Raw genomic sequence first — 20,237 nt, 5'->3', positions numbered from 1 at the left:
TATCATTTGGAACTTTCACCAGTACACTAAAAACACATACTTACCATAAAGGAACCAGAGTTTTATTAGGGTTATTTCAAGTTTTGAGTTGTTCATTCAGCAATATAAGGAGAACCAACCATATATGAACTAAGCACTTATCTAGCTGCTGGGGATTCAGGAGTGAACAGACATGATCCCTACTCGTTGCTATACAGGCTAACGGTGCGTTCTAATTGTTCATTTCATTAATGTAGCATTTATAGACGTTAACCATTCATCATTCAATAAACAGTTATTGAGCATCTACAGTGCGTAAGGCTTTCTATCACCATAATGCTTCTGTACATACATAGACTGGCATAAATTACCGATTCCCAACTCTTTGGTGTTTGAAAATCTTATTATCGTTGATCTAATTACCAAACATTCCTTTAATACCATCAAAGACTGGCATTTTATGCAGTGTGTCAAAATGCAAGACAAATTTATTTCCACAAGCTGGTCAAGTTTTCATGACCCCGTGTTGATAACTATCATAACCCTGGAGTATCATAATCCGAATCTGGAATCCCTGCACCGTGGCGTGGCGTGGATTCCCAGAGAGATTCGGGGGTGACTACCGGGCATTCTGGTTCCAAACCCGGTCTCCCTCGCCCAGCCTCCAGCATCAAAGGGAACCTGTGGGTGGTCCCGTCGAGAGAGAATGAGCCATATGGATGGCTACCCCACAAAACCCACAGCTTCATCATCCTCCTGAAACACACCCGTATCGACGAACACCCCACCCTCCCTTCACCCACAGCCTCACGTAGCCAGACACTCCAACCTCTTTCCCCAAAACGCGCGCACCCGGGACCCGCCAGCCCCGTCCCCTTCCCCACGGCCAGCTTTTCCGCCCAGCCCCCTCCAGCCAGTGGCCGCCCCACGGCCAGCCGGCGTCCTCCGGCCCCTTCTCCTCAGCCTCGCCGCCCTCCCTCCCCGCCACACGGCCGCGCGGCCCTCTCACCGCCTCCTCCAGGTCCATAACGGCGCCTCTGCCGCCGCCGCGGCCCGTTACCCGGGCAGCGAGCGCAGCTTCCGGGAGCGGCGGGAAGGGCCCTCCGGGCGGAAACCAAGACCCTGACTTTGGATTTCCGGCTCCTGCGGCCGCGGGAAGCTTCCGCTCTCTCCGGGATGAAGCTCCGCTAATCCTGCATCCCTCTCCTAGAAGCATCCTTTTCCTAGTGGTGGTAACTAATGCGCGGCAGTGGGAAAGTGGGCGGGGCCTCCTGCTAAGCGGATTCGGTCTTTCTGAGCGGTTCTGACAGCCATTCTTGCCCGGCAGGTCTCACTCTCTCAGGCTGCGGGGGCGGCGGCGGAGGCCGCTCCAGACTCTCCCCTCCAGCTCCTTTCTGGCCTATGGGAGCACCGGAGAGGCGCCGGGCTCTGGAGGGAAGAACCGTTGCTGGGTTAGACCTGGCTTCCTAATCACGCCTTTTCTGCATCTTTGTGCCTCAGTTTCCTCCTCTGTGAAAATTGGCTATTTCCTGTGAGTCCCTTCTAACTGAGCCTCGAAGAGTGAATGCTCACTAAATTTAACTTTGTTGTTGTCCCTTCATTGGGCACGTTCGTTTCTTATTAAACAGGCGCTGTTTTAGATTCTGGCGATTCAGCAGTGAGCAAAATAAACACAAGTTTTTGCTTTCATGGAGATTATATTCTGGTGGAGAGAGATTTTAAAAATAAGTAAAATGTGTGATATGTTAAAGGGGCGTGAGTGCCAAGGAGAAGAATAAAGCAGGAAAGGAGAATGAAAGCTATAAGGTTGTTTCAGTTTTAAATGGCGTGGTCAAAATGGTCTCACTGAGAAGGTGAACTTCGAGGCAAGGGAGCAAGAGCCGTGTTGGGAACATCATTCCAGGCAGAGGGAACAATAAGTACCAAGGCCCTCGTCCTGAGCCTCATGCCTTATCATATCTCAGAAAGAGAAATATGTTGATGCAGAAAAGAGGGACCGATTTCAGGGGGCTCTCCCTGAGCTGGGGAGAGGGGACGGGACCTGCAGCCCAAGCCGAGGGGTTGGCCTCACGTAGACCACACATCTGTGACTTGAGAACGTGTGAGCAGACTCGGGCACTGGTGGGAATGCGGTGGAAAGGCTTTTCAGGTTGTTCTGGTGAGATGGGAAGGAAGTCATCAGCGGAACGTGGGAGTGGGGAGGGTTGGGCGAGGTCTGAGGAGGGATCAGAGGTGTAATATCTCTTGGAAACGGGGGAATTAAACCAGAAATGTAATAAATTGCCAGGCATCATCTGGGGCCCCCTGGACATCTGTGACCATAAATATAAAGATAAGGCCACTCAACCCACTGACTCATTCAACCGCTGACTTGGTTAAAACATCCCGTTTACCCCGAAGGAACAAATTAAGTGCATTCATAATTTCAAAAATATTTGCCAGGCAATATACTACCGACAGCCACTGGTCATCATGTGTCCAAATCTGGTATTTGCCTTTTTGTGTAAAAAGAGAAAAATATAACTCATCTGTACCTCTGACAGTCCTTTTGAGTATTTTGCCGTGAGACATGCAACAAACTTCAACATAGAACAAAGGACTTTGATGAATATTCAGCCCGTTACAGGTTATGGCAACATTCCTGGGACATCTGAAAGGCCTTGTGTTTATAAAAGTAACTACACCTGTGGCATCCTGAGCACGTGCTTGCTTCCGCCTTCTACCTTTGCAGCTACTTCCTGCTGGTGAATGAGGCCTTGGGTGGATTCTACCCATGCCACTGGAGGCAACCTTATTTCCGAGTTCTTTTATTTTTCTAGTCAAAGCAGCCACTCCTTCAACGGTTATGTGGATACAATTTTACCAAAACTATTGCTTTTATAAAAGAAATTATTTGCTGTTGAGAATATATGTTTCCCTATATATATGCATCTTCTTACCAGCAACTCCTCAAAAGTAATTCTTTACTCATTTCATTTCTGAAACAACCTACTGACTACCATGAACAGGGACTCATTAGAAGCATCTATATTTTATCTAGGTATATAGCAAACCTTCAAATTGCAAAACCTGTGCGGTTTATTTTAATACTTGTTTCTTCTAAATTTTTAGCATTTTCTGTATCTTCCAACAGTATTCGTTGTCTGTAATTTCAGCCATATTTATCATGGGCAGAATAATAGAAAACTGATAAGTATAACTTTAGGGAGCAGATAGATGCTTAAAAAATATATACAGCTTCATTGGTATATACCATGACTGGGGTAGGGGTGAGTGAGCATAATTTTTATAGGGTCATCAGGGAGACCACTCTGAAGAAGGGCCAGGCCAGCCAAGATGGCAATGCAATGAGAACCATGCAGGAGTCTCGGGGACTGTATCCCAGGGAAAGTGACAAAGCCCCGAGGCAGAACCGGGCTTGGTGTGTTTGGAGAACAAAAGGAAGCCTGTGTGGCCAGAGGGTGATAGGTGAGAGGTAGAGTCGTTGGCCTCAGGGTCAGATGCTGGGCAAGGCCTGACTGCTGATTGCTCTAGGTCTCCTGGACCTACAGGGCCAGTACTGGACCAGACGCCCATTCAGCCCACTCCACACATTACACCAGATGCCCTTTGGGTCCCACCTCCTGGCCACCGTGATTGGCTCCTACCAGGGAAGGGTGAGGGGACACTGGGTGGACCAACTGGAGACCATCCAGCCAGTGATGGCTGCTTTGCACTGCCCACTTACCCCGGGCCTGTGTGCAGGAATAACCGCCTTCATGGGATTTTGGCTCAGAGAGAGCTGGGGAGAGCCTCGGGGAGCGGAAAAATGGGGGCCACACACAGGCTAGTCAGGCACTTGAAGCTCCGTTGAAATAGCAGGTACTCCCACAACATGAGGAAGGCTGTGGAGGAAGGAAGGGCCCCAGGACTCCAGGGTGCAGCTTCACCTTCTCACTGTTCTTACTGAATTTCATTTCCATCTAAGGGCATATGTTACAAACCCATCACAAGCCTTCCAGTCAAGGGCATCAGCAGTGTTGGTCGTCTTAGTGAGTGAGAGCCCGTGAATGCATAGCCAGCCTTTTGTGAGCCAGGCACCAATCTAGGCCTGTTAACTCGTTTGAATATTGTCACCATCATCAGCCCCATTTTACAGACAAGAAAACTGAAACAAAGATTTTAAATTTCTGTAAGCGACTGAGCCAGGAGTCAAAACGGAGTAGCCTGGTGGAGAACAGTTTTGGCTGCCAGGCCATGCCCGTTTCTGGAAGAATTGGGCTCAGCCTCATTAAATGTGGCACCCAAGATAGACCTCTGTGGCTCCGCCAGTAATAAAATGTTAACTATTAAGAACCTCAGATGTTTTGTAAGGGTCAGAAAATATAATTGTTTAAATATAATTGCTCTTAGTTCAACAGAAACTGAGGGAAAAAATACCACAAACAATATTGTTTTGGGTTTTTTAATTTGGGATCTTTTTTTTTTTTTGGTGGGAGGAGAGGCAATTAGATTTTTTTTTTTATTGGCGGTGCTGGGGATTGAACCCAGGATCTCCTGCATGCTAGGCATGTGCTCTACCTCTGAGCTCTACCCTCCCCCCAACAATATTGTTTTATTAAGAGAAATTCTCTATTTTGAGACCACAGGTTACCTAGTGGCTACTGGTTTAATGGGGAAGTTATTGGAAGAGTTTGATGCATTTCACTGGCAAATCATAGCTCCAATAGGGGCATTATTTAATTATTGAGAACATATCCAACAAAAGGTCATACGAAACCCACAAATGACTTAGAAATTATTAGACTGATTTGATGAATGCTCTGTGTTACAACTTACATCATCTGTATGCAGTTTTATTATAAAGATAAACAGATTTATTTAGAACATAGAAGGGGATATATTTTTAAATTTTGATTTACATAAAAACTTACACGTAAATATATATTCCCCTACTAGTTGTTCAATATGGGTATTTTGAATATTCCTTCGATGCCACAGTTGCACATTTCAATTTAATTCTAAATGTGTTGAGAAGTCATTGAAGGATTTTGAACAGAGGAGTAACGTGGTCTAATTTACTCTTTAAACTGTCATTCAGGCTGGTGTATGGGGAACAGACCACAGAGCATATGGGTGAAATGAAGATGGCTAATTGGAAGTGTCAACTGAAAAAAAAAAGCACAACCTAAAGTTAGAATCATGATTTATTCGGTGGACATACTGGGGACTTAAGCCCAGGAGACCCAGCTCAGATAACTCTGAGGGACTGTTCCAAAAAGGTAAAAGGGGAGACAGGATATATAGATTTTGCAAACAAACAAACAACTGGAAAAAAAAACCAGTAGTCAAAACATCATAAGATTACTGTTAATTAAAGAAAAACCAGAATCTCAAGTTAAAGAATTTAGCACCTTCCTATATATGGGAAGGGGCAAGAGTCTGGGCTCATTGAAATCACTCCTTTGCTACATACCTTGACTACCTAGAGCCAGTATCCTATTTTCTCCATCCTGAATCCCCTCAGGGTGCACTGTCGGGGAGGGGGTGGCTGTGGTGGCTGATGGCTTGATGGCCGCAGCATCTTTTGGTTACTGTTATGGCAGGAGGCATTGTTTGTCCACAGGAGGCTGTTACAGGAATCCCCCTCAAAGATGGCAGTACTTGGACTAGAACACACAAGTTGGCAACAGGAAATAGATATACTTCATTGAAGGTGGAGCCAACAGTGGATTGGGTGTAATTGTGAGAAACAGAGTTCAAGGATGACATAGGGTGGCGAGTGGTGGAGCCGAGATGGTTATGAGCAGATTTGGAGTGAAAAAAATCAAGATTTGGGACATGTTAAGTTTGATATGTCTATTAGAAATACAAGGGGAGATATTCAACAGGAAGATGGATAAATGAATCTGGAATTCAGAGATGTTCTTCTTGGAGATGTGGACTTGGGAGTCATAGTGTAAAAATGAGGTTTAAAGCCCTGGGACTAAATGCAAACACCTGGGAGAGTAGTCAGTAAACGGGAGGAAACAGCCCAAGGCTGAGCTGCAGGCACTGTGACATTTTGAAGTCAGGAAGAGCAGGACAGTCTAGTGAAGGTGGCAGAGAAGGAGCAGCTAATGTGGCAGGAGGAGGCTGGCAGAGTGTGGTGACCAGAGCCACGTGAAGAAAGGTTAAGAAGGGAGAAACGTTCAATGACAGTTGAGTGAGCTTAGCATAGGGTTTAGCAAGATACACGGCATTGACAAGACGATTTCAGTAACGTGTTAGGAATGACAGCTCAATTGGAGTGGGTTCAAGGCAGAGCTGGAGGGAAAGGGCAGACTGTCAGTAGAGACGAGGCCTGTGAGAAAGAGCAGGAGGGTCCGGAGCGGGTAAAATTGCCCATGACTGCAGCATGTTTGTATGCTATTGGAAATGAAATATTGATTGAGGGGGGAGGGGAGTTACAGGAGTGAAGTCCTTGAGTGTGTGACACGGACAGATCTTGCCCCTGATGAGGCTGCCCTGAGGGGATGCATAATTCTCACCTGACCAGGCCATAAAAATTCCAGGAATGTGGCCCCCACTCAGCCAGGCCAAGGCACTGGTCCGCAGGGTGTGGTCACACGGGAGCTAGTTCCACTGCCTCCTCCCGACCCCCTGGTACTGCCAGCATCCCAGGGCTTGGAACCCAGGGCAACTCAGCTAACCTTTAGTTAAGAGGTTCTGCTGAGTGTGGAAATAGTCAAATACTATTTCAAGGAGGCAACAGAGCAAAGACTCTGCAATCAGGAGAGTAAATTTGAATCCTGGCCCTGAAACTTATCTGCTAGCTGTGTAATCAGGACAAATCGCTTCTCTGAGTCCTGTTTTCTCACCTGCAGTTTGGAGATGGTAACTTTACCGAGACACCTGAGAAGGTGAGGCACAAACGAGATAATGGATCCCGTGCAAAGGCTTTGTCAAAACTTTGTAAACTGGAACATGAGACAAAAATGCCATAAATCATCAAATTGTCATGAGGCTTAATTTACTATATCACCCCCCTACCCATCCATTCATCTCACAAAACAGGCATGGCTTGTAGAGGAGGCATTTCTAAGGACACATTCCTGTGCCACGCCTCTCTGTGGGTTTAATTTTCATAAATAGATTTTTTTTTTTTTTAAGATAAGAACAAGTCTTGGCTCCTTGTGAGAGCCTCCAGATTGCATTACAGACACAAGTACATCACATCAAGATCATCAGTTGAAAGGGAGGGGAGACATATTATTATCTTCAGAGCTTCCTGGGAACCTATTAAAGGTTAATGACAAAGCACAGGGGTAGTCCAGGGACCAAACACCATCCTTGACACCTATCATATGCACGAGCCTCCTTTCTCCCTGGGATCCCATCAACATTTCTGCTGGAGGGAGAGAGAGTCAAGTGTATCCCCGATGAACAGAGCTTCTGAGTGCTCCGAGCCTGATCTGTCCTCAGCTGAGGCTGAGACCCCCTGTGGTTTGCACAGCGCTGGGGAGAAGAGTAAAGGAATGGATGCTCGCTGGGCACAGAGCATGTGGGGCGCTGTACCAGGCCACCAGTCATCAGTGAGCTGGGAGGTGATCACTCTCTTCTCATCAAATGGGAAGGGATATTGAGGCTCCGGAGGTCAAATCAGGTCCCGTGGCCAACAAGAGCCAGAGTGGGACATCTTAACTCGTTTCTTCCTGCTTCAAAGAGCCCACTCTTCCTGCTAACAGAGTAGGTGCTTCATAAAGGTTTTCTTAGTGATTGAGTGAGTGGATGGATGAATGAAGTCCTCTGGATGCAAAGTTGCCTTGTCAAAGGACATCAACAGCCAGAAGGCACAGCCCCAATTTAACAGAAGCAAAACAACCTTCTAAGATGCATGTGAGGTACCCAGAGTGTGGCTTAAATAACTCAGGAGTTTCCCAAACTCGTGAGTGATAAGATCTCAGGCAAGTTGCAGAACCTGTTGGGGGCTGGTTTCTGCATTTCTAATCTTGGGGCAAATATGTCTTGCTCCTCCCTCCCTTCCAGAAGCAGAGTTTACAGAGCGCAAGAGTTGTAGCTCTGGCTGTGGGCCTTAAAGTACTTGAAAGATGAGTCCTGGCTTGTGACCATCCATGGCCAGTAGTGGTGATGTAATTGGTGGGACCCAGCACAAAATGGAAATGTGGTGCCTGTGGATCAAAAATTACAGGGAACTATATTTAATATCTTGCAGTAACCTATAATGAAAAAGAATATGAAAAGGAATATATGTATGTATGTATATGACTGAAACATTATTCTGTACACCAGAAATTGATACATTATAAACTGACTATACTTGAATAAAAAAATAAGTTAAAAAAATTAATAAGAATTTCAAGACGGTGATGTCAGAGCATTAAACGGAGCCCAGGCCCTTCTAAGTACAGGGTCCCATATGGCCGGCTGTGCACCCACGAAGACAGACCTGCCTATGGCCGTTGACTCAGAAGAAGGGAAGAAAAGATCTTAAAAGGAGATTGGTGGGACATCTTAGGAGCACCAAAAATAGGACAAATAAATAAAATAGCATGGAGATCAGGTTCTGGTTTCTTGAAACACACAATTTCAGAATAGGAAGCATTTAAAAATGTCATCCAGTACTAGTCTCCCATTTTATAGATAAGGAAATTGAGACCCCAGACAGAAGCAGTGACTCCGGGAGTCGTTGGGTACTGCAGAGAAAGCAAACCTTCTCTGAAGCTCGTGTCTCCTTATCACTGACAGCACAGGTCAGATTGAATAATGCATTCTTTCTTTTTTTTCGTCCCCAACCCCCACTAAAATAACAATGAAAGGGTTAAGTCCATGAGGACCATGGAAAAGGGAGAAGAGGCAATGGTAATTGAAGAGGATTTGAGAGTGGGCAGGTGAGATAGGAGGAAGCAGTCTAGAAACAGGGAAATTAAGTGAAAATCTGAATACTGCCCCTCCCCCTTTCCAGAATGCCAGTAGCAAGTTTTACATCTCCCCAGGCAGGAGATAACAGTCTTCTCAGAGTAAAACCCAGAGACCATTTGGGATTCTTTACAATGAGCTAGCTGGAAGTTTTGTCCCAGTAGACTGAAGCCCTAGGACCAAAGTCTGATTTCTGTGCAAAGAGCTTTCTAGGTTTCTAGTGAGAGCCGATGGCTAAGCACCTGCAGACAGGAACAAAGCTTCTAACTTTAATGGCAGAAAACCAAACAAACAAATGGAAAAGAGAATTGGCAGAAATTAAAGACAACTTCAAGCTGACAAATCTCTTGAAAAAGAGGACGGACGATATTGTATCTACGAAAGAAGAACCAGAAGCCTTAAAAAAAAAAAATCCCCCAAACAAAGAAACCTCTGGAAAGTTACATACATGAGTCAAAATAAAAATTTATTATAAAAGATAAATTCAGAGATATTTCCAGAAGATAGAACAAAAAGACAAAAAGATGGGAAATCGCAGAGAAAAGATAAAACAAGAGGATAAATCTCAGAGATTGAAAGTCAATTACTAGAAATGCCAGAAAGAGAGCCAAGGGGACAGAATTATCAAGGAAATAACACAGAGACATTTCTCAGAACTAAACCCGACTTTCCAACTCAACAGAGCTAGTTCAAGGGATGTGAAAAAGACCCAGGGTCAGGTACACCACTGTGAACTTTTTTAGTATCAGGGATATGGAGAAGATACTATAAACTTCTAGAGAGAATCAGAATTGATGGACCTCTCAACAACACTTTGGAATCTAGTGGACAATGGACCAATGCCTTCAACATTCTAATGTGCACCCTATGCTTCTATATTCAGCCAAACTGTTCACCAGATGAGGGTAGAATAAGATATTTTCTACATGCAAGAATGAAAATAGTTTACTTCCCTTGTGCCTTCAGTGAACGGGTGGTGGTGATCCAATAGAACAAGGGTGTAAACCAAGAAAGGAACACACGGAATCCAGGAAGCAAGGGACCCAAAGCGCAAGAAGCAACATGAATCCCCACAGTGATGATGCATGCTAATTTCCTGGTGATGTCTGTTCAGTATCCAGTTTAAACTGGAGAGCGTGGAAGGAAGGCTCTGAGAAGAGGATCTCTAGGAATAAGATGGAGATGATATATTTGAGACTATGGAAAACATTATTAATAGAATTGAAGCAGGCTTTATTGAGAGTTAGGAAAAATTAACGGTATATATGCAGAAAATCGGGCACATGGGAAAATGAGTAACTCCAGTAAAAGTGAAGGACTGAGTAAGTAAGATGGTTGGTGTGGACGAAGTGTTCGAGTGGTTCTCTAGTGAATGGCATTTGCACAGTCTTAATAAAGTATGTCCTGACTATAACTATGTGGGGGTTGGGGGGGCAGTGAGGGAGATCTGAGTTCTTACTTATCACCATGGGGACTCAGTAGTCAGGTCTCAAAACGTAAGTTAATACATTAAGAAATGGGGATGGCTCCAGTCCATGGCTTTTAATATCGTCTATAAGACTTCTAAGCTTAAGATGGTGAATGAAAGATGTTCTCACTTCTTTTTTTCTCTCAAAAAAAAAAAAAAAAAAAAACCAAACCAAAAAAAAACAAGCAAAATAACAAACAGGAACACAGACTCTATTCTTGACTCTAGCAGACATTGCAAATCTGAACCATTAAATGTGAACCGTTAAGTGGCTAGAAGAATGACAAAAAAAAGTAATCAAAGATGAATCCAAATGCCAGTAGAGGTATAATTTATTTGCTATGAAATTCACCAATTTTAAGTGCACGTGATGAATTTTGACATGTGTATTTAATAGTGCAACCACTACCAAAAATATGATTTAGAACATTGTAGTCAATCCCCATCCTGATCCCTGAACCCCTGGCAACGGGTGATCTGCTATGATCATTTTAGATGTGCCTTTCCTAGAACTTTTCTAGAACTTCATATAAAGGTATACAGTATGTAGTCTTTTGTATCTGACTTTGATTTATCATATTGTTGCATATACAAATAGTTTATACCTACTAACTGCTGAGTAGTATTCCATTTACTATAGATTTTTCTTCATCCATTTACTAATCAATGGACTTCTGGATTGTTTCCAGTTTTTGGCTACTCTGAACAAAGCTGCTGTAAATATTCATGTACGGATCTTGATGTAGATGTATATTTTCACTTCACTTGAAAAATACCCAAGAGTGGAATTTCCGAATCATGTGGTAAGTGAACATTTAACTTTGTAAATAAACACTGAACCGTTGTTCCACATTCTAGCCAACACATGGCATGGTATTGTCAGTCTTTTAAATTCTATCCACTACAGTGGATATGTAGTGGTATCTACATTTGGTTTAAATTTGCATTTCCTTAATGGCTAATGATGTTGAACATTTTTTCATGTGCTTATTTGGCATCTGTTTTTTTTTTTTTTTAATAACATGTCTGTTCAAATCTTTTGCCCAGTTTTAATTGTCTTGTATCATTGTTGAGAATTCTTTCTATATTGTGGACACAAGTCCTTTACTTAATGTATGTTTTACAGACATAGTCTCTCAGTCTGTGCCTTGCCTTTTTCTCTTTTTCCTAATTGTGCTTTCAAGGAGCAGACATTTTTAATTTTGATGAAGTCCAAGTTATTGATTTTTAAATTTTGTGTGTCCTATTTTTAAAATCTTTGCCTAACCCAAGATCACTAAAAATTTTTCTCCTATTTTTTTCAAAAGAAGGCTTATAATTTTAGCTCATTTTCATACCGATAGCCAAGCAATTATTCCAAGCACCTTTTGTGAATAGATTATCTTTCCCTCCATTTAATTGTCTTGGCACCTTTGCTAGAAAATCAATTGACCGTATGTATATGTGGATGTATTTCTGGACTTTCTATTCTGTTCCAATGGTCTGTATGTCAACCTTTGCTTGAATATCATTCTATCTTGATTAGTGTTAGCTTTATAATAGGTCTTGAAACTAGATTGGGTAAGGCCTCCAGCTTTGCTCTTTTTCCGTGTTGTTTTGGCTATTCTATATGCTTTTCATTTCCACATAAATTTTAAAATTTGCTTACTAACTTTTTCAGAATAACCCTGCTAACATTTTGAATGTCATTGTGTTGAATCTACAGATTAATCTGGGGGAGGAATGGCATTCTAACAATACTGAATCTTCCAGTCCATAAGCATGGTATATCTCACCATTTGAACTCATCTTTAACTTCTCTCAGTAATGTGTTGTCATTTTCAGAGTACAGTTATTGTAGATATTTGCTAAACGTACCCGTTTCGTAATTCTGTGCGTGTGTGTGCGTGTGTGCGTGTGTGCATGTATGTGTTTGAGAGAGAAAGAAAAAAGAGGGAAGGAGGAAGAGAGTTTCCTTTATGTTCCCCAAAGTTGAGCCAAAGAAAATTGGTTAATCACAGGTTGTGGTTAGCTGAATTCCAGTTAAGTAAAGTTTTACTGTATTTGGCATTCACACTAATAGCTCTGATTATGCCACACCCCATATTCAAAAACCTTCATTGGGAAATAATTATGGGATGTGCTCAAAGAATGAGGGATCAGTTTACAAAGGGGAAATCTGGAAACAGCTGAGCAGGCTGATCAGCTCAATGATGCGATGCTCTTACCATAAAAATACAACTGCGGTTTTCAGAATGGGGTCAGGGTGTCTTCCAGGGTCAGGCAGGCGTCAGGGCCCCCACTCATGTTCGGATCACAGTAGCTCTGTCTCTATCCCTTTTGGCTTTTGAGGTTCCTGATAGGATTTTGTTTAAAGACAGAGTTCTGGTGCATAAAATGTTTAAAAACCATTATTGCAAAAGAATTCTTAATGACCAAGAAAGACCACATTTAATGGAATTATAATCAGATTAGAAAAGAATCTGTGTTTTATGTCCCTGTTTGGGTAAAAAAAGAAGAAATATGTGTACAGAAAAAAAATTGTAAAATTATACATGTATCAAAATATCAATAGCAATTATCCCATGTGCACTTTGATTGTGAATTATTTCTAAATGTTTGTTCTCATTTGTATTTTTCTAAATCTGTAGAGTGTAAAAGTGTATTGTTCTTTAATGAGAATAGAATAAACTACGAATTCCTTAGCATCCTTTGAAGCTCTCTACCATCTGACATTAAAGGTCTTTCTAGACTTCTTGCTAAACCTCAGCTCATCATAGAGTTACAAGTTTAGCCTCAAAGAATTACTCACCATTTCCTGACTACGCCCTTCAATTCCCTGTCCCCACACCTTTTCTCCAGCTCTGTTCTTCGTTCAGAATTTCCTAATCACACACCATCACTTCCTACTGGAATTCAACCCATTCAAAATGGATGTGAGAAAATGTAAATTAAAGGAAAAAAATTCAAAACTATGTAGAGAGTATGATTTCAACTAGTTTAAAAAATGTGAAGGAAAAACTGAAAGAAACCATGTAAATAATTTACAGAGGCAGCATCTCTGTATTAGGATTATAAATCTTTTGTTTGTTGCATTTTATTATACTTTCCAGATCGTCTACAGTGACCTATAAAGATAGTAAAAAAAGGAAAAAAATTCATAGCCATTTTAAGACCTATATCAAATGCTAACATCTCCAGGAGTCTTTCGCAAGATATAATAATAATACTTTTTAAACTCTCCAGCCTGTGTCTCTTAACAATTTAACTGTATCTCTGTGTTGCATAATATAGTAGGAAGAACCCTGAATCTGTACACAGAAGATCTGGGGTTAATCCTGGCCTCTCCTCTCGCTGGCCTATGTTTGGCAAATGGCCTCCCCTCTCTGAGGGTCTGATTCCTCCCAGGGCTGTAGTAAGGGTTAACTGGGACCACATGACTATGCTCTGTAAACTGTAAAGTGCTGTTGAGACATATGCTGTGTCTGATTCTCCTGCGAAACTGAAGCTCAGTCACCCGAACCATCTGCTGCAGGTGACACTCGAAAAACGGCTGTTGATTTAAATCTTCCAGCAGTTCCAAAACAGAGCAAAAATCCCTTTTGTTTCCAGAAATGTTACCGGTAGATTGGGATTTAGTAAAGGCCTGTGCTCCAGAGAGCCTATGATTTTCATCGTTTTGATTTTCCTTTGCTGTTCCCAGGACTTGTGGCCTGAATAAGCCATCCAGCAATCAGTAGGCCCAGGGGTGCTCTTTAGTGTTATTAAAAATAAGAAATTACAGGCCAGAGCAACACATACCCTGAAGATGGCTCTGGAGCCCTGGGCAGAGTTCATTCATTGTCCACCTCTTCAGACGAGATGACCCAGAACAGAGCCAGCCTGTGGGTTGGCCCAGCCACGGCCTTTGTCAACTGGATGGACCTCGGGAGAAACAAAGGGGCAGCCCCCGAGCCGTCCGGTCAAGCCCCTGGTTGCTCGGAGTGGGTACTGAAGCCCCAAGAGGGGAGACATCTCGCCAAGGGCCCGTGTAGTCATTGACAACTCATTAGCGCTGGAACTAGAGCATCGTGGCCGTTATTTGGTTTGGCTAAGATTGCTCTAAGGCAGCAGGAGCTCTCACTCAGCTCCACACCTCTCAGCACAAACAGAGCCTGGCCACAGCTGGTCCTCTGTCAGTGTCTGCGAATGCAACTGTGCACAAATCAGCACGGCTCTTTCCTTGAGACGCAACTAGTGCCTCCAGAAGGGGTTCTTTCCAGACTGAGAAAGACCCAACCACCTGTCTGGATCAGGGGCTCTGTCAGCTCTGAAGTGCTTTACAAACATTGGCTCATCTCGGTTCTACGTAGACGCAGCATCACGATGACCAGCACCAGGCCAAGCAGACGGACCAGAGAAAGCAGCTCTGATAAACAGAAGGACAGAAGCCTGGGGGGGATCCAGTGTTGCCAGAGCTTCCAGGTTTGCTTGTGTTTAAAAGACAGAAATCCTCACTTTTTAAAAAGTTGCTGGATTCTAAAATGCTGACTCAAGATATTTTAAAACAGTTTGAGGACAAACACATCTTTGTAGTCAGTGTGTCTGCTCCTCCAGGATGCACATCCATCTGGCTGATGGCAAATGAGTCTGGGCTCTCGAGGCCTCGCTGGTGTGGGAGAGAGGCCCCTGGGTGTCGATCACCACTGGCTAGGAGTGATTAACTTCCTCTAAGTCGTCGGGTCCCCAAGATGGAAACCGTAATACCTACCTCATGGGGTTGTTGAGAGAGTTGTAAGATCATGTAGAGAAACAGTACTTTGTAAACCATAAAGCAATGTACCAAGAGTTAATACACAAATAATAGATATGTGTAATATAATCTCTTTAAACCACCAAAGTTAGGAGGTTCTGGGGTTAAGATACATAACCCCAGGAATTAACTCCTTGAACCGCATTCAAGACCCCACCCAAGAATATTACAGAGGGGTAGGCATTTGTTAGCTCAGAATGAGCACGTCCAGATCGAACTCTGTACTTATTAGAATTTGCATTCTGAGGGCAAGATGTAAGAGAAAGAGTGCAGGACTGCAAACCACACTTCCAGTCCCAGCGTTGCCACCAGGGCCATGTGTCCCTGGGGAAGTTCTTTCTTTGCTCTGGGCCTCAGTTTCTCCATCAACAACATGAGCACACTGGACCAGCCTGCTTCCAGCTCCGAAGTTCTCAAATGTTAGCACCCCCACCAGCTTAGCCTCCCAGTGCTCCAGCTCGTGCCTGGCCGTGGGGACCCCGCTGTGTGACCTGAGCTATCACATCCTAGCCAGGGCTTCTGCCTTGTCCCCAGGCCCAAGTGACCCAGTTGTGCTGAAGCTCTGATGGAACCTCAGTGGGTGGGGGTTCATATGGAAGGATGGGTTGACTTAGGGCTTGAATTGACTTAGACTAAATTCAGAGACAGACGGGGAGGCAGATAAACACCAGTCAGATGGAGGCTCCGTGGAAAGTAGACCCAGGACCTTCTGAGGCTCTGCTTTTGTGTGGGAGGCAAGATTTTCCTCACCCTCTTTGGGTGTTTCAGCTGGACCTGAGAATTAAATTGACATAAGACAGATCAACAGGAGAAAAGCATACAGATTTTTCCAACAGAAGTTTTATGTGACATGGGAGCCCATGAGAAATAAAGACTCAGAGAAGTGGCAAAGCCTTTGTGCTTTTTTACCAGGTAAAGCAGAGAGAGGCAATTGTGGAAAAAGAACTAAACTACATGGGGACATTAAAGGAAGATAAGAGTTATTTTCAGGTACAGAACTCTCTAGTCTCAGCTTCCATCCTTGCTGATAAGAATGTGACTTTCTTTCCGGTGTAGGGAAGGCATCTTTCACATGGAAATTTCATTATTTTTAAGAAAAAGAAAGTCAGGGTGTTCTTGCACCTGCTGTTTTTCAAGTACCTTTAGCTCAGAATAGTCAACGTGCCAGAGTCGCATATTTTGGGGTGGCGCGTGGGGGCCTCCTCCTTGACTTGATGGAGTTGGACCAGATCTTTCCTAATAGTGACCATTGTATTGGGCCCTGGCCCAGGCTTAGCACCCCGCAAAGTGCTTCCACACCCATTGCCTTGTCCTGGAACAAGCATCCTTACCCTGAGGCTATAAAGGGTGGGGTGGGGTGGGGAGGGGGTCGGAGAGGCTATGAGATTTCCCCCAAGACAGGGTCACCCGTGGGGAGACAGGGCCTGCACCCCAGCCTCTGCCCTCAGTGCCGTGGGCCGCATTTATCGTAGTTACCGTGCACTCACATTGCGCCTACTGTTGAGCAGCCACTTTTGGCTTGAGTTGTTCAGTCTTTACAACAACTCGACAGAGGGACAGGCTTCACTAAGGAGGAAACCAAAACAGGGAAGTGGAGTGACTTCCCTGCAGTCACGCAGCGGGCAAGTGCATGTAGGGGCTGGAGCCTGGGGCCATCTGAGTAGAGTCTGAGCTCTTAACCCCCACCTCCCCCAGTGCCCGCAGGAGCAGGCAGCTCTCTCCTGGAAGCCAGCATTCGGATTCTGTGACTTCATCTGTGATTTTAGCTTGGGTTCCAGAGGAGCCCGCTTAGGTTTGCTCTCATGATCTCACCTTTTCTCTCCTAACCCAAAGCCACAACTACGTGGCATGAACTGACTGTCCTCTGCATGACCTTGGACAAGTCCCTTGACCCCTCCGGACTCGGCTTCCTGGTCTGTGAAGAGGAAAGGCCCTGGATACCTGCTGGGGGCCCCGCATGTTGAGACCCTGTGCTCCTTCTGTGGTGGTGTGTCCCCCTGAGACCAAACCCTGTGTGAAAAACAAAACTGAAACTCCCTGCTCTGTTTCTGAAGTAATACTAGAGGCCTGATGGTCAGGAGGAACAAGTGTCCAGAGTGACCAGGGGTCAAGCAGGCCCTTGAGACCCACGAAACCGGCATTCTAGGAACTTCTAAAAGAGCCAGATTCACAAATGCCAGCAGGGCACATGATTTCTCCTAACAACAAATGCCAAACACGAGAACGGAAAGCACTCCCAGGACACCTTGGCCCTGCTGCGCCGGAGTCACCTGGGAGACCCCCAGCCACCCGCTGGTGCTCTGGGAAAACAGCGCATCCCCATGTGTGGTGGCTCCCAAGGTGTTTCACGTACACTGGACTCTGAAAGCAGGAAGCCTCCCTGCAGACTTTGGGCCCCCCCCGAGAGTGAACATCCTGGTTTCTTGCAGCCAGGAAGCCTTTTCCAGTATTTCTTGTAGTATTTCTGCATCTTTGAACTGTTTCCCGGAAAACACTGCAGATGATGAAAACCCATTTCTGGGGTCTCTCACCATTGCCATGTGAACTGGGTGACCCCAAAGAGAGAATTCCTTTTCCCTGCGGGGAAGATGGAAGGGAGATGCTTTGAGATGAAAAACCACACATGCGCTCTGGCTCTCTCACAGTTTAATTCTGTTTAGTTTGAGGAATATTCATCGCTGCCTCTGCACTGCGCTGTGCGAAGTACCAGCGGGAACCACACCAGGGAACCTCAAAGTGGAGAGGCAACTAAGATTGGCATGTTAGATGCTTTTTCACATTGATTGTTTCATTCCATCACCACACAACCTTCAGAGGCTGGTTGTGATCTTTTCAGAATGAGAAAACTAAAAGTCAGACAAGAGAAAACGACTTGCCCCAAATAATACCATTCATAAAATGCTTAATCCAGAATTTAAACCCATTTCTATGTGTCTCCGAAGCCTGAGAATGAGTGAAAAGGAAAGGATAATTTTCTATAGGTAGAGGAAAAAAATACTTGAAAGAAACACTGAAATGTTCGCGATGCTTCTTCCTGGGCAGTGGAATCACAATAATTTTTGTGTGTATCCTTGTGCTTCTCCGTCTTCCAGTTTTTCTCTTTCCTTGGACCTCAGATGCAGAGGACGGCACCAGATGTCCTCCGCAGTCCCTCTCTGGCTTTATTTAAATAACGAATTAATTCCCTTTGTCCCTATTCCCTACTCCCACTCCTCCCTCCCCTGCCGATGACGACTCCTCTAACGTGTTAGGCGCGTATTGCTCTGTTTATACTCCTGTAAAAGATGTGGTTTTGTGTATGATGCATTTAATTCATCTGAGGGAAAAATCTCATTTTGTTTATCACTTTTAAAAATACTCAGTACTAAAGAGAAAATTTTTTATTATAAAAATGTTCGTGCTTTTAAAAGTCGGCAGAATGATGTAGCAACTGATACATTCATCGCCCAGCTGCAGCAGTGCCAGTTCGTGACCAGTCTTGTTTATCTGTACCTCCTCCCACTTGTTAACTCTCTGTTGTTCTGGTTTCCTGTTCTCTGATTACTGATAAGTTTAACCGAATATGTTTGCTTGCCTTTGGAATGTCTCTTTTGTAAAACTATCAGTGTATCTTTGGAATAGATTATGTGATGTTACTTAAGGAACTGTTATATTTTTTTCCTTACAGTGGGTCAAATTTCCCAATACTATTTACCTTAAAAAAAAAACTATCTTTTCCCTACTGATTAGTGATGCCAAATTATCTAATATTAAGTTGCCAAAAATACCAGGGTCTGTCTGAGTGCTCTGTTATACTGCATTGGTCCACTGGTCAGTGTTAGGGTCATTTTTATTAAAATGGCTTTGTTGTAGTCTTACCTTCTGGTAGGGTAAATCCCCCCTCTTTGTTTTCCTTTTTTCAAAGTTGGCTTACCTAGTCAAGGATCTTTTTTACTTCTTTGTAAATTTTAGGATACATTTATAAGCTCCTGTAAAAAAAAAAAATCTCATCTTTTTAACCTGGAAAAATTTCTCAGCCTTTCTTTGTCTTTCACGACACTGACATATTTAAAGAATCCAAACCCATTGCTTTGAGACCATCCTTCAGTTTGCATCTTTTGGATTGTTTCCTCAAGATTTGATTTGGATGTTGCAATTTTGGCAGGAATGGGGCAGGTGTTCTCAGCGCGTTACACCAGGAGGCGCGTGATGTCAGTGTTTCATCACTGTTGGTGTTTACTTCGATCACTTGGTGAAGGCGGTGCCCTCCGGATTTCTCCACTGTATTTCTCCCCGTGAAGAGATCTTTCTTTTCTTTTTTTACAAAGATTATTAAATTTACAAAAAGATTACTAAATAATCTCTGGGGAGATATTTTGAGACTGTCACTATCTGGTTGCCCAACAGTCTTTCACTCTGTGGTTTGAGCATTCTTGTTTGAATCAGCTATTCAGTGATGGTTGCAAAAGGTTTGTTTTCTAACAAACGCTTATTTTCTAAAGAAAAGCTTTTTCAATTAAAAAAGATTTTTAAAAAGAAGAGCTTTCCCATCTCCCTAAATTTATTTGTATATTTGTTTCATTTTTAGAATCAGTGTAAACTCCTGCATTCCTTCTGATTCAATATGTTATATAGTCCATTACTGTCATCATTTTTTTTGGTGCTCAAATTGTCCTAAATTTGGCCAGGGACACCCTCTTCCAGTGGACTTGCTCAATGTCCTTTTGATATGTCCCCACCATTCCTGTAGCATGTCCTTCCTTACTTCCAGGCATAGCAAAAAGATCCAGGCTCATCTTGTGCTTTTCCCTTCCCTGCCCTAGAATCACCCATTTATCCAAGGAGTCCTGTCCCTTTTAGTGGAGAACAGCGTTTAGAACCAAGACCTGGACATTGACTGTGCTCATTGCTGCTGCAGTGACTTAGAAGCTGAGTTTGGAAATTGATTTTTTAAAAGCATGAGTTCATGCTGATACCCCTCATCCCAATTCAGCACTACAAGGGTTTTCATTCCTGTCATGGGTTGAACTGGGTGCCCCCTAAAGATGTGGAAGTCCTAACCCCTCAGTGCCTGTGAATGTGACATTATTTGGAAAGAGGGTCTTTGCAGATGATCAAATTATGAAGTCATTAAGGTGGGCG

The 20,237-nt window shown here is 43.8% G+C and overlaps 1 protein-coding gene and 1 long non-coding RNA gene across 6 annotated transcripts in view; one reads left to right on the top strand and one right to left on the bottom strand.

The window, feature by feature from the left end:
* Positions 1-1,103, bottom strand: part of TAF1B (TATA-box binding protein associated factor, RNA polymerase I subunit B) — a 52,280-nt gene extending 51,177 nt beyond the window's left edge. The window contains exon 1 of the mRNA XM_032497006.1: positions 989-1,103. Coding sequence (XP_032352897.1) covers positions 989-1,006 — 18 coding nt within the window. The 5' untranslated portion in view covers positions 1,007-1,103. The remainder of the gene's footprint in view (positions 1-988) is intronic.
* On the top strand, positions 1,086-19,634 carry LOC116668881. 5 transcript variants are annotated; one of them, XR_004326109.1, is made up of 4 exons: positions 1,086-1,211; positions 1,307-1,510; positions 11,035-11,148; positions 14,028-19,634. It is a non-coding gene; the product is annotated as an uncharacterized LOC116668881 (long non-coding RNA). The 5 variants fall into 5 exon arrangements; XR_004326110.1 differs by lacking the exon at positions 1,307-1,510 and adding an exon at positions 5,060-7,686 and having other exon boundaries at positions 1,139-1,211; XR_004326107.1 differs by lacking the exon at positions 1,307-1,510 and having other exon boundaries at positions 1,102-1,211.
* Positions 19,635-20,237: the final 603 nt, after the last annotated feature.

This window comes from Camelus ferus, chromosome 15 (genome assembly GCF_009834535.1).
Source record: "Camelus ferus isolate YT-003-E chromosome 15, BCGSAC_Cfer_1.0, whole genome shotgun sequence".
Taxonomy (NCBI): domain Eukaryota; kingdom Metazoa; phylum Chordata; class Mammalia; order Artiodactyla; family Camelidae; genus Camelus; species Camelus ferus.
The sequence above is the reverse complement of the archived record's forward strand: the minus strand, read 5'-3'. Positions and strand labels throughout refer to the sequence as shown.